Source organism: Vitis riparia, chromosome 11 (assembly GCF_004353265.1).
Source record: "Vitis riparia cultivar Riparia Gloire de Montpellier isolate 1030 chromosome 11, EGFV_Vit.rip_1.0, whole genome shotgun sequence".
NCBI classification, from domain to species: domain Eukaryota; kingdom Viridiplantae; phylum Streptophyta; class Magnoliopsida; order Vitales; family Vitaceae; genus Vitis; species Vitis riparia.
This window is the reverse complement of record NC_048441.1, coordinates 14,439,898-14,460,880: the sequence shown is the minus strand read 5'-3', so window position 1 is coordinate 14,460,880 and position 20,983 is coordinate 14,439,898. Positions and strand designations below refer to the sequence as shown.

The following is a 20,983-nucleotide window of genomic DNA, read 5'->3' as shown; positions in this document are numbered from 1 at the left end:
ATATGTAAAATGATTAAAAATAAAACATTATATATAAAAATTATTTTTAAAATATTAAAAGTAGGTTAAAAATATTTTAGGTTTTTAAATAAACTTTTATTCTACAAAAATCAGAGAATAGTTTTCAAAAATTGTTCTCAAATGACTATTTTTTAGAATTGTTTTAAAAAACAATTACTAATAGGCCCATTTTATTTAAGGGTTATAAATGATATTCAAATAGGTTATAAACTATGAAAGACGAAAGAGAGATAATGGGACTTTAGCTTGGTTGTCCATATGGGTAAAATAACATGTAGTTGTTGCAATATAAAAATATATAAAAGATGTGAATATTTGTTAATTATAAAATAGCCAACTCTAATTTACATAAATCTCTCCTCTCTTGTATTAATTATTATTACAAAAAAATAAAAATAAAAATTGACTTCCAATTTCAATATATTGTCATTTTAAGCACTTTAGAAGATTAAAATTGATTTACATTAAAAGTTAAATTATTTGAGGCAGTTTGGTAAATTGATTTAATGACTTAATAATTTCATTTTAATTATTAAATATATTATATATATATTTGATAAAATAATTTAATATAAGAGCTTAAAGTTAAAAATAAATTTAAATTTTTAATCAAAATAGCTAATTTATTTTTAATTTTTAATTTTTTTTACCTCATTTATCCATGTTTTGTAAGGGTATATTTTACCATTATGACTCTATATTCATAACTCATATTTTATAACAAATATTTATGTAGTTATCATACATATTTATAATACCTTAAATATGAATATTTTATATAAAAAAAATTATTGCTTAAGATTAGTAAAAATATAAATATTAGTTAAAATTAATAAGGTAAATATGTACATTTGATAAATTAAAATAAATTTTGAGTTAACTTTACCAAAAAAAACCTAGTAATAAGTTTGAAGTGAATAACTTCATAATGATTTAATTTAAATTATTAAAAATACTAAGTAATAAATTTCACTAAACACTCACTCATTCTAACATTAGTGATGTCTACATGTAGGTTTTGGAGAGGGTATCCATATTCTATTCTTACCTTTAAGGAAGTTGGCATGCTTGAGTCAAACTCAAATAAAAAAAAAAAAAGGAACAATGAGTACAATGAAGTTCATTGCTACCTTGGCTTGTTCCCATTTCCACACAATATAATTTATGTCTCTCTTGATCTACAAATGAATGTAAAATCCATGAAAAATACACTATTCAATGCGTTAAAATCCTCTAAAAATCACAATTGTTATGTTGTTACCCGTAGAATTTTGATTTTTATAATTTTTTTATTTTCTCTTTAATTTTTTGAGATATCAAAAGTTTAGTTTTCAAATTACGAATGCTCTCATTTGTGTTGCAAAAAGGTATTTGATGGCACCTCAACTTCAAGACTTTTTCTCTTACCCCATCAAAACTAGGTATGATATGTCCTACTTATCTTGTTGAATCTTATTGTTTCATTTTTCAACCCTACAACTTACATCAAACACCACGATGGATGAACTATTGAATGATTGAATTAAGACTTATCCAATCTCCATTAACCTAACATCCTTGATGAACTCTTTGATATATTACCAATCTATTATAACACTTCATATCTAAACCATTTAGATAAAATTCATCAACAAGATGACTAAATATTTGAACAAATAATATGATTTTATCACCCAAAAGAAAGTGTAAGGGGAATTTAGGGTATGACCAATGGTTATTACTTTTAATAGTTTTAATCAAGCATATTACTCATTGTTTATAGTTCTAATGTACTTATTAAAGTGGAGAGGGTTAACGTAAAACTTAAACTTATCATTGATTTAAAAAGTAAACGAATAAACAAATTCATACCTACCCTATCCTTTATTATGACTTTCATATACTCATCCTATTAGAAGCTATCTTAATCCTTACATATCATATTTATGACTAAAAGTCAACCCACGATTAAGTGAAATCTTAGCTCCTATATGTTTTAGTGGTTTTAGATGTAATTCTTTTTATAGTCCATCTTAGCTCCTATAATAGATATCACACAATCCTATAAGCTAAATTTTATGCATTTATGGGCATCAACCACGCAACATGAAATAACTTCATCAACATAACTCTAATAAAGCATAACTTTAACTGACGAAGCAAGATTAATTAGCTCGATTAATAGTTTTATTTCTTTTACATGTGATCAGCTCAAGAAAAACTCAATTAATTTTGAAAGAATAAAAAGAGAAAATGAGGTGTTATTTCTCAATAATACTATTAAAATTACATTTATAAATGATTATTTTGGAAGACATTTTTCTTCTTGTGAAAATTTGTGGATCACCTCAATTTTTTTAAAATCATTTGTGACTTTTATTATAGGTTAGAGGAAAATATAGAGGTGAATCATATATGTATTGTTAGGACTAAGGAGTTACAAAAATATGGGTTTGGAAGAAGGATATAAAGAAATGACAATCAAAGGTTTAATGCATGCAAACTTTTCTATTTATAAAAATTATAATATCATGGAATAGTGATTAAATATGAATACATAAAAGGCAAAAACACTCAAATGGATGAAATATGAATTTTTGGAAGCAAAGATGTTGGTCACAAAGATTAGAATTGAAGTGGGAATGAAGGCTAGCAAGGGAATAAAATATAGATCTTTAGGGTTACAAAACCCCCAATAAAATAATATTTTTGGGACCAAGAGGAATTATCATCGTAGCGATATTATTGATTTTGCTTCTCACTTAAATATTTTTAAGAAAAATTTAAACTTGTATTGATTTAGATACCCCATTTTGTCACATAACAAGATGGTTGTGTAAGCTAGGAAGCATGCTACTAAAAATTGAAGCAAATAATTTTATCCAAGTTTTATAGTGAGATGGGTGGTTGTTCATGGACTAGCCGAACCTACCATTTTCTTTTCTAAGGCCTAGTATCAATATGAAGCATGCTATTGAAAATTGAAGCAAAATCTAAAGCAAATAATTCAATTAAAGTAAGAGACAAGCATACTCATTTTTGATAGTCTTATAAGAATGAAAATTATGAGGGAAACTCAGAAGAGAAACTATTATCAAGTTCACTTCTCATAATTACATTTTTTTTAATTATTATTGTTTATTACTTTCAATTAGTTTTGACATGCCAACAAAGTATTAACTGATTCCTGAAGTGAACAGGGGCCTGCTTTCATAAAGGCATCTTATTTACCTATATTGTCTCAGCAACCAAAAATAGCTTCTCTTCATCACTAATCATGTCAATGTTAGTAATTTTAGCTCCATTTTCAGATAAAATGCAGGAGCCACTAGAACATTTTAACTGATCCATGGCTGTCTCGATGAGCTCTTCAATGGTCTTCGGAATCCATAATACAACTCCCTGCTTTCTCTCCTCTTTGGAATCCCAAGGGTGGATGGGGAACACAGTGCACTTCCTTTGTCGCATTTTATCAGCTATTGGCAATAGGTGGCATTATTAAGTCACAGAAAACAGTATGCTAAGTAAAGATTTTTGACAAACTACTTAATGGAAGATGATAATACAAGCACTAGAAATAAAAGAAAAATTAGTGGATCCCGAAGACACACACAATTGGCACCGGTTAGATAGGATGATTCTGTTGATTGTTAGTATTAAGGTATCTTCTAGGATGGGAAGCTGGGAGAAGTAATGATACCTCTCTGATGATCAATAGATTAATAACCAAAGCGACTGACAATTGTCTACTTCCTCACCTTCCCTTTTCAAAGGAAATGCTATACTGCAAGTTCAATACAATTTCCCTTTTTTTTGGTTTCATTATTGTTTGCTCCATTCTTCGGAGATATTCCACAGTGATATGGTCTTTCAAAAACCTCTTAAAACTACATTGCTTTCACATTTAATTACAAGGGATAATATTACACATGTAAATATTAATCATCGGTGGTAAAGGTCAGTGGAATCCTTGAGTTTTGTCTAAGTTAATAAATATCATAACTTCAAATTTTGATTTTAAGTGATGAAAGTGATTGTCTCAGAGGAACCAGAAAATATCAACACCCATCTAGTGTCTATAGAAGGATGAAAATATATACACACACACATTAACGGTACCATCCATATTCAGTATATAAGACATGTCCATGTTTACATTTGGAATGGTCCAACCACAAGTTGAGTTCCATTTTTTCATAGGAGGGCTCACAAAAGACACAAAATCAATTATGTGAACAAGCCAACTTACAGCACAAGGGAAATTAAGTCAATCCCTCTTTATGATCACATCTCATATTTTTGTCCTTGGAGGTTTATCTAAGGGGATATCCAAAAGCTGTTTTATACTGTCCATTAGGCTCTAATGGAATCTCAAAGCACTCAATGAATGAGAACTTTAGGGTAACACGAAGATTTTGTAGAGTTATTATAATGTAAGATATAACATGTTATATGTTTCAATCTAATTAATCATTGCTTATGTATTTTCTGGTTCACATCATATCAAAAACTATCACAAAATCTCAAAGCTTTAAACAATTATGAAAAATTATCTACATGTACCTATAGTTTATCTTAGGTTTCAAAAACATGAGTTGAATCTATTTCATTTGGGTTAACTCAAGGATCTAAAGTTTAGGGTATGACAATCTCTTTGTTACTTCGATTTCTTTTATTTTTACTAAATAAACAAGGTTTTGAACTAGCAACTCTAAAGGCCAAAGTTAGTCTTTCTTGTAGTGATACAAGTCAATCAAAGATGTTGCTTAACATCCAATTTAAGGTAGTATCACAGATGCAAAAGTTATAGTTTTAGTAGTACCTCGAATTTCTTGAGAGCAAGAAGAGAATTCAGGCAACTGAGCAGACATCGCTTCTTCCAGAAGCTTGATTAAATTCTTATTTCCACCAATGCGAGCTTCATCAAGTGGAGTATTTCCCCATCTGCCAGAAACAAATATCCAGAAGAAGGTTATGATTAGAGGAAGGAGTAAGTGCAGAATGCATGTAGAGGGGTTGCTGTCTTCTGACATTTTGGCATGTAGTAGGAAGGGCATGCTACTAATATTTGCTTTCAAGATCAATTCAGTAATGTCCCTAAAGTCCGTAAAGTGGCAGTCCCAATTAATTTTGTCATTCTAGAAAAGACTTAATAGCACTAATAGAATGACCAATCTTTTAATATCATCCTCACTCCCTTGCAAGGACAGGATAATATCACTCAAAAGTTCTGTTTTAAGCCAAGAATGAAATGCTAGAATTGGAAATTTTCATACTAAACACTTGAAACCCAAGATCAATTTTTCTTCAGTTATTGCAGAATGATGAAATAAACAAAATATTTTGGGGATTCCTCCAGTGACTGATGGGTATCAACCTGGGATGCTGTGATGGTCCAGCTCTTGTGGGATATAGTTGAACCCACCTGGTTCTGGACTCCTTAACTACAGAAAACATGAAATTCCCATATTCGGGGGTTTCTCAGGAAATATAAATTATGAATATTTGGTTTTGAACTTAGCAGGTGTCCAATTATAGGTTGTATCAGTTTTTATTCTGTTTTGGGTTTACTTTGGTGTTATCAAGTTATTAGAAGACTTTTCCTTGTTTAAGTAGAGGTTCTCTATTTGAGTACAATTTTGCACCTCAGACTCACGCAATGCATTTGCTTCTATGGAAGAAAGGCTGGTAGAAGTTTGTTTATCTCTTGCTGGATGTGACTCTTACTTTAAGAGCAGAGGAAGCTTTTTTTCACTAGAAGGTTTTCGGTTTGGAAGTTCATAATTTTTTTAAGTCAATGAACTTAGTAACCATACAAGTGAGAGTTGTAGGGGGAAATTGAATAGAAAATCAATGAATGAAATTTTTTTGCAGATTCTGTTACCTATGCTTCAACAAAGGTTGACCTCTATGCTTCATTCGCTGCTAGTCCACCAATTTTGTGGCATGAACAACTTGGTTTGGGATTGACATGTGGGCTGAATGCAAAATCCTACCTTTTCCTTGCTGTCCAGAAATTCCAACAAAGTTCTTCCCTTAATTCTACCCAAAACCAACTAAAACATAGCCTCCTCCATAAACCCTAAAAACAAAGTCCTTGGCTCCTGGACCAATGATAATTGATTATAGGCAGCCCAGATACTCTTGAGGTTGTCTTAGATCAAATATACACATTATTTTCTTACAGACCCATCAAAAGACACAAATGTGGATCAACTTTACAAGTACCAAATACTTGAATATTGATGTTGAAATTCAGATGTTAAACCAACACCCACTAGACGACACAATAAAAACTCTTAAGGAAATATTTACTGGATATACCAAGGACAGAATTCTACATGTATTCAATTCTAAACAACCTTTTCATTCTACAGTACACATTAATTGCATGAAGAAACGGAAAAGAAATTCTAGAAGACCAATAAACGATGTTCATCCTTATGATAAACAGTGAGTCAATAGTAAGATTGTACCTATCCTTTGCGAGAACACTTGCCCCTGCTTCCAACAGTAAATTTGTCATTGAATATAACCCTTCTGAGGCAGCAAGATGAAGTGGCGTTCGTGAATCATAATTTTTGGCATTTGGATTAATGCCATTGGCCAAAAGCCTTTTCAAAAAATTTAAATCCCTCCTTACAACAGTCATGCAGAGACAGCTACCAGCGTCTTCCACTGTCAATAATGCCCCTGCTTTAACTAGTAAAGAAGTGACTCCATCATGCCCATTCTTTATGGCTTCAAGCAAGGGAGTGTTTCCATGATTATCTATTACACATAAATCAATCAAAGTGTATTATTAGATTGCTACTAGCGGTATCATTTAGTGGATTAGTGGGCAATTTTGATAAATAAATAAATATATAAAAAACACTCGCAATAGGAATGTGCCATGTAGGAAGCTACCTGAAAGATGGATGTTCACTCTCAGTTCAATAAGGAAATCAGTAATATCTTCATATCCCTTGGATGCCGCAAAATGCTGTAGAAAATGAATGTATAATTTGACTTAAGGAACAGAAAAAACACATCTCTTTACAAGTGAATGATACACTATTCCATAAACAAAAGGTTTTAATATAATATGCATATCTTAAAACAACAGCACATGGATCTTGAAATTGAATGTTCCAGGAGCCTATTTGGTAACTTCAGAAAAAAAAAAAAACCAAATTTCTGTTCTTAAAAACAAAAAACTATTTTCTAGATTCAAAAGCATGTTAGACAAATTTTTGACAAAAAATAGTTATTTGAAAACTTCTTATGAAAATGGAGTGTTTTTTAGAACATATTTTAATTGTTTTCAGTTATTTGTACTTGTTTTCTAGGGATTGTTGTAAAAAATAATTGTACAGATATGGAAAATGATTAAAAATAAGACATTGCAAATAAAAGTTACTTTTAAGAAACATTTGGAAATACAAAAACACTTTGAGAACATTTCAAGTTCTCAATTTTTGAAAATTGTTTTTAAAAACATTTGCAAACAGGTCCTTAGTCTCTTGGGTGTATATTACCAATGGTTACATTGTGGAGCAGCAGAATACCATCAAGTTTACACAATGGCCAAGAACAAAAAACAGAAAAATGGACATAAATAGATGTTCCTCATGGACTTCCTACTTAAAACTTTTGGAATAATAAATTGCATTTCTATTCTGCCTATACTAAGAATATAAATGGACTTTCCAGAGCTTCAAACATAGAGTCTCATTGATAGAACACATTAACATGACAGGCACAAGAGTATAAGTCTGATATTAGAAATCAATCTCAAACTGATATCAATAAACAAATAAGCATTAGTTGTTCATTTGAAGAGAGTACGAGTATTGTTCATCAATGAAATAAAACTCATAAAGAAATGACAAGACGAAGAGTGTCATCAGACAGCAGAGAAATCCATTAATCCAACTGGGTTAAGCTGACAAAAACATGAAAAACTAGGCCAGCTTGTTGAGAAATAAGAGATACTGCACTTGATTGTAACTTTGTTTAACTTAAGCTCAACAGAAAACAAATTAGAAAAATGTCAGAGGAAAATAATGCAAGAACTTTGATTCTTTTACCAGGATTCATGATTACAAAAAGACAAAGGCTTATCACTACATTTATGTTTTTCTTTCATTGGCAGTTATTATTCTAGATTGTAGATTAATGAAATGCCAAACATTTGGTAAAATACCACATTCACATGAATGATAGAAAAAATTTTGGAATGGAGATAAGCGGTTTATTATGGAGAATGCCAAAATAGTTGGAAACACCATCTACAGATCACTTGAAGCGGAGTTTGAAGCAAATGGCAGTGAATGACAAAGAAGAGAAGTGTAATTCCAAAATGTTCCATTGGTAAGATATTTGGTGTACATGATAGCCTCTTATGCATGACAAGACATCATACATGCTGGTTTGCAAATCCTGGTTAATAACAATGTGGAGCAATAAAGTGGAAAACAAGGTTTGAAGCATTTAGATCTAAGGGTGTTATTAAAAGGATTTATAGGTTGCATCCCAATAGCTGGGATTCCAACTTTGTTGTTGGATGGTTATACTGCTATCCTTGGAAAGCTACTATCTACAGCTTCCATGATTCACTCATTTTTACTTCTTTGTCAGCAATAGATTGAAAATTCAATTACAAAGGATCTTTAGGGGGGGGTGGAATCAACCTCTTCGTATTCTTTATCCCCAACTCTATTTCTCCTCTCGAGGGCTAGAGATATTCCAATTTCTCGTCTTAGTACAATCACAATAAACTTCAACATAACTCTACTCACTATGAAATCGGCAGCCTTTTTTCTTTCAGGCAGTCTCTGTGTCATGCTTATGTTTCTGCATTTTCCTAATGAGAAGTGTTGGACCCTAACTCCCTCGGACATTTTCTCCTCAAATCTTTCTTGTTTTGCCCTTTAAAAGAGTCATACTATAGCTGTAATTCCCCAAACCAATTTTATTTGGAAGTTCATAGTCCCCCCAATAGTCAATGATGTAGGACAATAGAGAGAAAAAGAATATAGAGAAGATAAATAGAAATAGAACAGAGAAATTTTAAAGAATTATGAATATTATTAATCAAAAGTTTAAAGTGTTTATATATATATAGACAATCCTAACTCTAGTAGGAAACTATTTTTAGTAATCTAAAATTTTACAATATTTACTCAATTATAAGAATCTTTAAAATAAAAATTTGTATAAAGAATTTTTACTCAATAAAAAGGAGAGAATTTTAATCAATTAAAGTTTTGTTTTTGAAAGAAACTTCAAAATTCATACCAAAGGCGATCTTCCATCATAGTCTGTCTTATTGGGATCTGCTCCTGCCTCAATCAAACGCCTTAGTTGGTACAAATCTCCATTATAAGCAGCACAATTTACCCTCATAGCCACCTCTGCCTCATGCTTTCCAATATAAAGTGTGATATCAGATTCCAATATCTTGTTTCGAAGATTTGATCCTTTTCCCTGTCAATTTTAAGAAAATATTATGAAGAATTAAGATCTTATTTAGCAAATTTTAAAGATGATATTCCCAACAGCATGCAGATTAGACTTTTTCTGATTGTTGATACAACATTGAAGTTGCTTCAAAATTACCATGGAACTAAAAAGTTCAAAGAAAATGATAAAGAAAGTTGGAAAGGAAGAGGACCAGTATTTCCTAGGCTAATTTACCTCAAGAAGGTTGTTTAATATGATCCGCCCATCAGAAAAGTATATCTCAAGAATGTTTATGAAAGATTGTTTATCAAGTCGCACGAGCCTGCATAGTTCAACAACTTGAACTGTATAAGCCTGAGGAGTGTTACATAAAAGAGGAATTTCACCAAATGAGTCATTAGTTTGTAGATGCATCAGAGGTCCTTCAGTTTCGTCTTCGTTGCTTCCTACTCCCTTCTGTAGATTGTATCATAACCATCAAACACTGATTATATTATTTATGTATAAACTCAAAGGTGAATCTACATATATTTTATAATATCAAACATTTAATTCCTATTCCATATATTTCTGAGATGTTTTAATTATTTAATGTATTTTTAGCTCTGAAATAATTCTACAGCTCTACATTTGAGAGCAATATATTATTTTCTCAAGTTTACCAATAAAGCATATCTTAGTAAACCATACACATACAAAATATAATATCAGTATGATGTTTTTCAACTTTTGTGAAGTTTTTGCCATTAAGCTAGTAAAGCCATCAACAAAGCATTTTTCATAACTTCCTTCTATTTTTTATTTTTGAAAATTTACTAAAAAGGCAGTGGAGATTGTATATTTAAAGATTTTTGGAACACTTAAACTATTTGTTTCTTATAAGTAAAGCTTTAAGACATACAGAAAAGAAGGTGTTAGAGTTCCCTTTTTTTTTCAATGGCATCTTCTTTAGTGATTTTACTATTTGTTATTAAGTTAAAATTAACTACGGTAAATTATTTTAATCATTCATTTAAACACAATATTTTGACTTCACTAACCAATAAATTGATTCTCATACTTTTAAATTACATATTTCTGTAATCATTTTTGGAAAGTTATTAAATTTTGTATTTTGTCTTATATTAAAAAGGGAATGATAAAGTTTGAAGACTTCCTGAATTTTTTTAGAATTTATTAATTGATAGTGGTACCTCATCTTTAACATTTGTAAAAGACTCAAAAACATCTGCACCCTTATAACTAGTAAAGAAGAACAGATATATTAGCAGATACAGCAAGCATAAATCCAAGTTGATTAAAAAACTATAAATGTATATTAATGTGTGTGCTTGTGTGTGTGCATTATCTGTTTGTTTTCATCTATGTATATGAATGTAGCATAAGGTGGAAATGCTATATCTGTTTCCATATGAAATGATAAGAATAAACTTCCTTGGAATACCAATTTCAAAATTAATGCCAAGTAATTTTTGAGTAAATGCTATATTGCGGAAAACAAGTGGTCTCTTAATCACAATATAATAGAGGTGCCAGAATGTAATAGTTAAAACAAATGGAACAGTTATGCATATCCATAATGAAAGAATTAGAAACTCATACCAGTTTACCATTACAGACAATATAAAGTTGATCCACCATATTTTCCTCTTCAAGTATCACTTCTCCTGGGAGGAAAATTTCCTCGTGGACTCTGGTTGCCTAATGAATCAGAAAAATGAATAAGCATAAACTCCCACAACTACAAATATAGCTAGGCTCCTGATGTTATCACACCTATGATGTAGCAGTTAAATAAAACAATGCTATAAAAGACTGACAGCATAAGAGAGGAAGCAGTAAAATAAATAGAATATTCAAAGGAGGCACCTCAGGAATATGATTCAAATTAATGAGCCATTAAATTAAATAAGAAGCACAAACAAGCAATTAAAATACATGAAGCTCATGTCCACCTAAAACCAAAAAGTTCTTACTGAGAAAAAGAATGCTTTGACCAAAATTAGATATTTCAGACAGTCCATGAATACTCCCATCTCGGCCATAATGTATGCAGATAAAGGATCACTCAGCACAGTTGATCTTATAGATTATGTATGAACGAGGAACTGGAATCAATGTTACTTACCATTAATTACTGAACAGATCACCATAAACATGTTAGTCAAAACAGGTTTAGAATGTACTCAAGATCAAGTTTTTTTATGTTTGACCAGATGATTGGATTTGAAATTATAATGATGCATGTTAAACTGTTTGGTAAAAATAGAGATGATGAAAGAATTAATATAAATCCTCTCACAGCACAACCTTACTCTTTTCTAACCACTCTTTTCAGCTCACATCCTTAAGGAACACGTTAATGAGTAATAAATTCCTCTAATACAAGATTTGTTCCCCATATTGTCACACAAATCCTCCATTCTGTTGCCCATGCAGTAGTACAAGTACTTCATGAGCAGCTTGTACATGTGCCCAATATATAGAAGAAACTCAGGACCTGATGAAAATAAATTCAGCAATCACATTGAAATGCCACATATGAGTAGAAAATTTAATCACTAGAGAAACTGCAATACCCTTTAACTGAAATGTGGAAAAAAAAGGAGAAAATAATGAGGATGTAACAACAGTGAGTCATTTGATGTTCTTTATAAGGCATAAAGCCTATTAACTAACGATCTGATGAAATGTCTACAAATAATTATCAAAGCATTTAATAATAGAAGATCACATTCTTATTTTAATCATACTAAAAAATATCGTAAATAATATTTAGCGGTAGCAAAAATATATTTTTTAAAAAGGCAATTTTAATGGTAAAAATGGCATCAAGTTGCTTCTTAGTTTATGAAATCAAATAACAAGGCATGCCTATTTTACATCACCTGGTGAAAAATCACCACTTTCCTATGGCATGTCTTTCTTCAACAAAAACTATACTGTTTACAATCACAAGAAGAATTTACAGGTATTAGATTGCACTCTTCCAGACTTAAAAGTGCATATAACCAATCTGCAATTGCTTTCACTGAAAATGCAAACAGAAATCATATTTCCTATCATACATACATATCCACAGACTTGTACGCATATTTGTGCATTGTCAATAAATAATGCATGTGGGAGCTGAAGACATTTACAATAGGATTCTACATTTTGCCATCAGAAGGGGATTCTAGCAGTTAGTAATATAGAAACTATTAAATCCAACATTCACTTTCAGAGTTCATAGAGTCAAGGGATCCTACATAAACTGCATAGCCTTTAAATTCTAAAAGTACTTTTATGTTTGAACTAAAATGGCTTACAATCTGCTTAAGGAATCCCGAGGAGCATCCCTTGAAAAGAGAAACCTCTTTAATGTAGGGCCCATATAACTTTTGTGAGATCTGCAAAAACGAGACAGTTATAACATATCTATTCAAGCACTAGCAACTAGTAAATAACATATCTATTCTGAGAACAGAAATAAATTCCTGCAGAAAGTCTAAAACCCTGCCACAAGAAGGTCACTCCCAATATATATACATTTATATATAAATGTATGTATGTCCATAGGATCTGAGAGTATGGAATGTAGATGGAGATATGGATTGACAATTAATAAAAATTAGAAAAAGAAATGACATTAGTAGCAAAATATGGAGAAAAAAAAAGTCTGGTAAATAAATAAATATATATGCATGCATGTATGTATGTACGTATGTATGTATGAAAATTTTTTGGATAACTTTGGGAAATACATACAGACCCACCCCAACCACATACACAAACATGGACACACAAATACTAAAAATTCATCCTATTTGGGTCACCCTAGAACCCCAATTCTCCTACCCACTTCCAACGGCATTAAAAATCATGCCCGCACACAGTTTGATAAGTTGGACATGGAAAGGACTTCAACTCTATCCAAAAATCCCTTCTAAACTTATGACTGTTTGGTCCATAGACTAAATAGACCAGAACTGCCCTTCTCCTTCTGAAGAGAATATAACTGTCACCAGAAACATCCAACCATAATCTCATGGAATTGGGAAGCCTTGGAATCCAATAAAATCAGGATTCCGCTTGAAGTTACAGATGCAGGTAATTCCACCCACTCTTTAGTTCTGTAAGTTTACACACTACTGAGAACTTTTGTCTCCCTAACTTAGTTTCTGAAAGTAAAATCATATTCTGACCCTCTTAACCAAGGATATCCTTCATAACCTGTCTCTTCCTCCTTGATCCTACCCTCAAATATTCCATCTTCATAAACAACTAAACTAACCCTCAAACAACACGCACCTAAAGGTTCACCCCTGTGAACCTAGATTTCGATTGGGAAAAAGTTCTCCTATAATATACACGTGAATTTAGTAAGCTTATGGCTTTTTCTTGAGCAATGCCTTCCCCTACTTGCATTTGGTGACACTTATGTTAACAAAGTCTAAGAAAGATTTAACTCTGTCAATCTTACTAAGTGTTAGGTCTTTGATATGAAGGCCATCTAGTGAAAAGGAATTCTGGTCTTTAGTTAAATGTCCTTGAGAATAGCAACCCTCCTTACTAGCACTAAGAGATGCCTAAGTGTAGTGATAAAACCAGATTCAGGTTTATTTAAAACAAAGATCCATCTTTCATGCCTAGGATTGCCAACAGCTGAGTCAGGAATAGCAACAGAAGCTAATAAAGATGGTTGAAGGATTGGGATGACGAGAGTAATACTGATCCCAACTCTGAATCAAGCTAATAAATGTCACTGATAATAAAGGAAGGAAGAATGTAGTACTGAGATAACTCCTGTCAGACCTACCTAACTTGCTTTCTTGAAATGAAACCACATTTGGATAATCTCTATCAAGTAAATCCTTGACAACTCTTCTCTTCCTCCTAGATCCCAACCCTCAAGTGTTCCAAGTATCTTCATAAATAACCAAAGTAACCTGCAAAACAACATACCTAACAGGTTACCTTTGTGAGCCTGGATTTTAGTGAAGAATAAGTCCCCCTCTAATACAGATTACCTTTGCTCTTAGTATACTTATGACTTCTACCAAGGGATGTATTCCTCCCTTTGCATTTGATGAGAGTAAGACATATGTTCATGGAATCCAAGAAAGATATGACATTGTCCATCTTACTAGGGTTGAGGCCTTTGATATGACAGTCATCTAATGAAAGAAACTATGCCCTTTAGAATAATGTCCCTGAGAATAAGAAGCCTCCTCAGCTACACGAGGAGATGGCCGAGGATAGCGGCAGATCCAGATTCAGGATTATTTAGAATAGCAAGATCCATCTTTTAATACCCAGGATTGCCAATAACCAAGTCAAGGGTAGCAACAGAAGATTGTGCTCAGCACGGTGCAGCTAGCATGGTGCACCAGACATTCATGTCGGGCACATGATTGACCTTCACTTTGACATATGTACATGTGTGGACATGAACCCCACATGGATTCACACTGGGAAGCAATGTCTCTGCCCAATATAGGCGTATGTTGGGAGCATGCCAACACAGTTATGCAGCATGGTGCACCCAATGGCAAGCAACCACCTACTTTTTCTTTGAGTTCTCTTTTGTGGTTAGGCACTTCTCCTCCCAATAAGTGCCCTTTATCCTTTTTTTCTCATGTTTCTTTTTAAAAATAAGCACTTCTCCTCCCAATAAGTGCCCTTTATCCTTTTTTTCTTGTGTTTCTTTTTAAAAATAAATAAATAAGAGATGTCATGCACCTAGATGTCCTGTGCCTTACATGTCCATCATCACTTTGTGTAACACTTATAAAGGTCCTCCAGAAGCATAGTATTCAGAAAGTATTGATTTTACAGACCATGTCTCCTCATTGCCTTGTTTCTTTTACGTTGAAATTGCACCTCTACTCTGTAGCAAGTTTTCTTTAGGAGGACCCCAGAGGATGACATGATTTGTTACATCATTTGAGGGCTTTGGCAGGGGGAGCGGTTGGAGTTTAGGAGGTGGTAAATTGCCCTGACAATGAACTCTTCTTGCTTTTAGGTGGGATGGTTGAAAAGAATTATTGAGGGCTTTGAGGATACAAAGGGACCTATGGGGGAGTTGTGGGCTGCCTTCCCTTTTTTTTTTTTTTTTTTTTAACCTACATTAGGGTTTCCATAATTCCAGTTTCCCCCTCCAAAAGCATCAATCTTTTGGACTGGAAAGCTGCATAGATGATGCTGTGCCACATGGCTTATTGAGCCTGCTAAGGTGCAGGGGTCAGGGTTGCCTGAAAGACTTATTAATTCACTCTCCAGCATGCCTTTTGGATGGATGATGCAAACAGCTCGATCTTAACTCCGGGCAGGTCGGGCCTGCTGGTCAAACTGGCTTATGCAGAACTTGACTCATGGCTTTTAAATTGAGATTTTAGCACTTTTAGAGGATCTGATTTTAGCTTCAGAACTGGTTATTAGGGACCACCTTTGGACCAGATTCCTCAGTGGTTATTTCCTAGGTTTCTTTGAGGAGTGAATGTCCTTATTTGCTTACTTTCTGGTGAAAACGATTTAGCCTCTCCTGAGGAACGTTTTATCCTCCCTTATGCAGAGGCCTAGAATATCCAATCAGGTAGCCAATTTGGCCTAGAGGTGTGCTAGATTCCTAACGATTTTATAGGGGCTTTTACCCCCCAGAGATCAGGAGGTTTGGTTCTTTATGTTTGTGTTGGCTTAGTGCTGCAGAATTCCTTCAATTTCTTTCTCTATTTCAGCATTTCCAGTTAGACTAATTTATTGGTCTATCACATCATTTTTCATTTCAGGGGGTTGTGGGTTTAAGAAAAGGATATCTCATCTTCTTAGTACTTCTCTTTATTAATAAATTTCCACAAATGGGAAACAAATATATGTTATATAAACATATTGTGCAACCATACTAATCTGAAAACAAAATAGTATGGCACAACATCTGAATAAAAACAAAAAGAATGTAATAGAATGATACTCATTATAGCAAACAAGGATAAAAGGTGGATGAGCTAATTTCAAGCAAATCGATATTTGGCCATGAAATTGCCCATAAATGAGGCACCTTTAGGTTTCTTCAAACTCAATTCTTGTTGTCCTTCTTTTGTCTTTGTCTTTTTTCTTGATGAATTGTTTGCTTATTGGTTTTTTTTTTCCAACAAAAAGGAAAAGGAGAAAGAAAACAATTAAGCTGTTTCATACCTTAGCACGAATAGACACTGGAATATCCTGAAGAAAAGCAGCTTCTGTGTAGCTGGTCTCGTGCTGCGATCGCACATGGTGTTTGATTTCATTACTTATCTGCCTCCCAAGTTTGTTTCTGTTCATGTAGCTAATAAGTTCTGCCATTCTATCCCTAAACTTTTCTGTCCTTGATCCTTTGACGATCAATGCTGTCATGTTACCAAGCAGATAAGCTCCAAGAATCATGTCAAAGGAGACATAAGCCACGACAAATAGCATTTCCCTGACATTGACTGCATGTAGGTCTCCAGAACCTGCAACATAAAGCAGATAATAACTACAAATAATTGAGCAACTCCAGTTCCAAACAACTTAAGTAATCCACTTAGTAAAATATAACTGATTCACAGAATACAATAAGTAATTATTGGATACAAGATATTACAAAGTAGTTTTTGAGTCTTTTGCCTAATTTTAAATTATTAATAGAATACTGATTATCTTAGATTATCAGTTGACTCAGATTATCTTGTAAGTGAGAAGATTCACTAAAACTCTGAAATAAGTGTTTAGTTATCATGAAACCAGAGTCAAGCTAATTGAGGTTGGTTGGCTCAGTGAATCTGCTTGATCATTCAACACATGTAGGCTACCCTCTTCCATTACCTCAACATGTTTTCCCATTTCTACCACAATGATTTGCAGAGGCCATACCACCATGTCTTCTTGTAATTTGGCTAATTTAATCAATATCTGCTTGAACTTCACCTACTACTTCTAGAGTCAACACGCACTGATGCACTTCATTCCCAGTTCATCAATTTTTGTAGCACATGAAGAAAAGTATAATAAACAACATCATAGATCAGCAAGACATTTATGTCGAACAGCCTTAAATATTTTAACTTCATAGAACAATCGAACAAAATGAAGAATTGCATATCAAATTTAAGGGCATATAAAACATAATAAAGCAAAAGTGTAGGTAATATCATTCTCAAACTTTTGCAGCTTCAGTAATTTACACACTGAAACAGAAGAAAAGCCATTAGAAATTTTCCATGGCCTCGATTTAAATGGACACCACAGAAACCATTATGAGGTGGCATGCACTTTGAATACAAATTGTCATATTTAGAAAAATAGTAAATTCATGTGTGTGTGTACATGTATACAAATCTTACCAACAGTTGCCATTGTAACAATGGCAAAATATAGCGATGTAAAATAGCGCTTCCAAAGATCAATATCTCTGAAATGAGAATAACTATAGTCACCCATCGTTAGGCTTCCTATCCACGTATAACCTTCCTGGGAAGCAGGCATGGTGGTGGCAAGATAGTAAAAGATGCAGGCAGCAGCGTGTGTGCAATATAGTTCAACAACAAGAAGTTTCACAATTCTTGTAAACAAGTAATTGATTCGGATATCTTTCTCCAACTTCTCAAAAAACTCTGTAACTCTTAGTGCCCGACTTAGCCTAATCCACAATAGGTACCTCACCGGTTCTTTCCTGCCACAAAACTGACCATAAAAGATGCTTTAGGATGACAACAAAAGAGCTAAGTTTGCAATAGTAAAATAACACCCAAAAAAAAGTCATGGATGAAATTCTGAAACTGAAACCTCTTGCTAAACCAGGTGTCTCTCACTCTTCCTCACATCTCTATCCACCATGGATACATTTCACAAGCCTATCTCCATTTCATAACCTTTTCCCCTCATTATCTATGATATTTATGGAGATATTCCTTCCCCTGTTCTATAATGAATCTAATTGCAATGAGAGATAAACTTAGGAAATATCCTATATAACATTTTTTACACGCGGAATTGAGATTCCTCCCTTGTTATTCTGTCACCTAGTAGTCTCAAAGATTCAAATGAAACCCTAGCAACTTGAAAAGAAAAGGAAAAAAAAAAAAAAGAACGGATACCCGGTAAATAGCATCCAGTGGCAGACATCCGAGAAAATCGACCACAAACCGAGATTTCAAGTACCTACAGTTACAACACCAGCAAGAAAAGCTTGAGTAGTTAGAATGTGGAAAAAGGAAGGATTACGAAGATGAAAGTACGCACCTGAGGGCGATGCGCTTGTGGCTGTCGACAGTAGTGTATGACTGAGTGTCACGAAAGGCGACGAAGAAGCGGACGACGATGTCGACGAGAAACGCCAACTGGCCGGCAATGTCGAGAAGGAAAAGATTCTCCGGCAAGCCTCTGAAGAATCCGAACTCCATTGGTGTGAAGAATGACGAGTAGACTGCCCATATCAGTATGAATTGCGTCCATACCATATACCACCTGCATACCCCAATCTCACCGTGATTTTTCAATCAACCAATTGCCTCTGCGCCACCTTCTCCGACAAATTTAAACTCAGTTTTGTTTCACCCCATTTAAATTCAGTGTCTACTTTTTGTTTGGTTGTCGGAACATTTTGAGGGAAAATGGGAGGGAAAGAAAACGAGGAGGAAGAATAAAATGAATTTTTTATTTTTTTTTTTATTTTTTAAGCGATGGTTAATATATTCTTTTCTGTCTATTATTTTAAAATTAATAATAATAATAATAATTTTAATACAAGATAAAAAAAATAAAAGAAAAAAATCTTTAAAAAAGGTTATTTAGAGAAAGAAAAAAATTATTAAAATGATGTTTGAATTTTTTTAAAATATTTTTCAAAAATTTTGCTTCATCCCATTCAATTTCCTTCACCGTCTTTTTTACCCAACAAATTATTAAAAAATAACAAACAGCCCACGATTCAAGAGGGAAAAAAGTGATTAACTTCAAATTTATGTTTATTCTTCTTTTACTTTCACGCTCTTCTATTTCTTCTCTACAATTTTCCAGAGAAAATTTTCATTGAAGCTGAATGTGTTATATAGAGTATATAAGATAAACGCTCAGCTAACCAGGTCCACCACACAAGTTGGATACGTCCAAGTAAAAGCTTCAGAGAAATATCCAGATACTTGCAGAAAGAGAGAAAGAGCGAGACGGAGAGAGAGAGAGAGTTCGATTACCAGTTATCTGGACGAATGATGAATCTGCCTCTTGTTTCATTGGCCGTAGCAGCCACGATCCTGCCAATTCGACTCCGAGCAGAATCCGGCACGGTCTGCTGGCGGCAGACCAGGGACCTGAACCAAGTTCTCCACGAGGCTTTATCTTGAAGCCCATCGATCTCGATCTCGTAATCTTCTTCTTCGGACTCATTGCCTGCCCTAGTGCTACTCCCTCCTCTCTTATCTCCGCCATGCATACTCATCATCCTTACCTTTTTCCTTTTTTTTTCTTCAGGTGTTTGAAGATCTGAGTGAAGGAGATGGTTGGCTGAGTTGGCATTCACACATTAAGAGTGGGATATAAAAAAACGAGGACTGTTGGCGTGTGATGACAGCAATGAGGGGTTTGTGTTAGTGATTCTCTTTCTTGGCTAATACGAGTGCAGCAGAGTCAGAGTGTCACTGCGGCGGCAAGTTTAAAGCCCCAGTACCAAAAATAAATAAAATAATACAGCCTGTTTGGGAGTTGTTTGTTCACATGTGACTCTCACACAACGTGTTCTAAGTTTTCTAAAAATATATTTAATTATTTTTAGTTATTTTTAGCATATTTTAAGATTTGTTTTTAAAAAAATAATTATATACAACTATGGATAACAAACCCCAATTATATATTGAATTAACTTTAAAAAAATAATTTAATTTAATTTTTATTTTATTATATATATATACTAACACTTTTTAATAAAATAAGTTATAAAAAATTATAATATTTTGATTATCTATAAAATATATTTATTTTAGTGTAATTAGATTATTTTTTAAATGTGTTAAAAAAAAATTAAATCAGTAAAACAGAATGAATATAAGGAATTCGCATGACCCATCTCACCTTATTTGATTTTTTTTAATCGGAGGAATATGAATAAACAAAACTATCATTTATCATCCCTACACTAAAGTTTGAATTTTAAGATGAAATAAATAAATTTAAATATATATGACTTGATCCCAATTCAATACATATACACCAATTTTTTTCAAAATCATACTTTGAATTTTGTTGAATTCTCAATTGATCAAATTTGATAAATTTAAATTCAATAATGCTTAAATATTTCCATAGGAATAATTTTATTCTTAAATTTAGAATTTAAACTTTACCACATGGAAGAAATTTCAATTATTTTTTTCTTTCAAATGTTTTATTTTCCTACATGGTATTTAGAGACTGAGAATATATCCAAGCTGAGGTTTGAGTGATGTTTAGAATGTAAACATGGAATCAATTCTTTGTCTTATACTTTGACGTTTTTGGAGGAAGAATGGGTCCCGCCATAGAATTGATCCAGACCGCTCCTTCC

The 20,983-nt window shown here is 33.0% G+C and overlaps 1 protein-coding gene across 1 annotated transcript; it reads right to left on the bottom strand.

The window, feature by feature from the left end:
* Positions 1–3,089: 3,089 nt before the first annotated feature.
* LOC117924701 (potassium channel SKOR-like) lies at positions 3,090–20,029 on the bottom strand. Its single transcript, XM_034843416.1, has 13 exons — positions 19,638–20,029; positions 18,688–18,912; positions 18,543–18,606; positions 17,790–18,129; positions 16,624–16,919; positions 12,759–12,839; positions 11,050–11,148; positions 9,682–9,903; positions 9,283–9,471; positions 6,910–6,985; positions 6,477–6,771; positions 4,823–4,944; positions 3,090–3,476 (listed from the first exon to the last, which is right to left on the bottom strand). The coding sequence occupies exons 1-13, from the start codon at positions 19,883–19,885 to the stop codon at positions 3,232–3,234; spliced, it is 2,502 nt and encodes an 833-aa protein (XP_034699307.1). The 5' UTR covers positions 19,886–20,029; the 3' UTR covers positions 3,090–3,231.
* Positions 20,030–20,983: the final 954 nt, after the last annotated feature.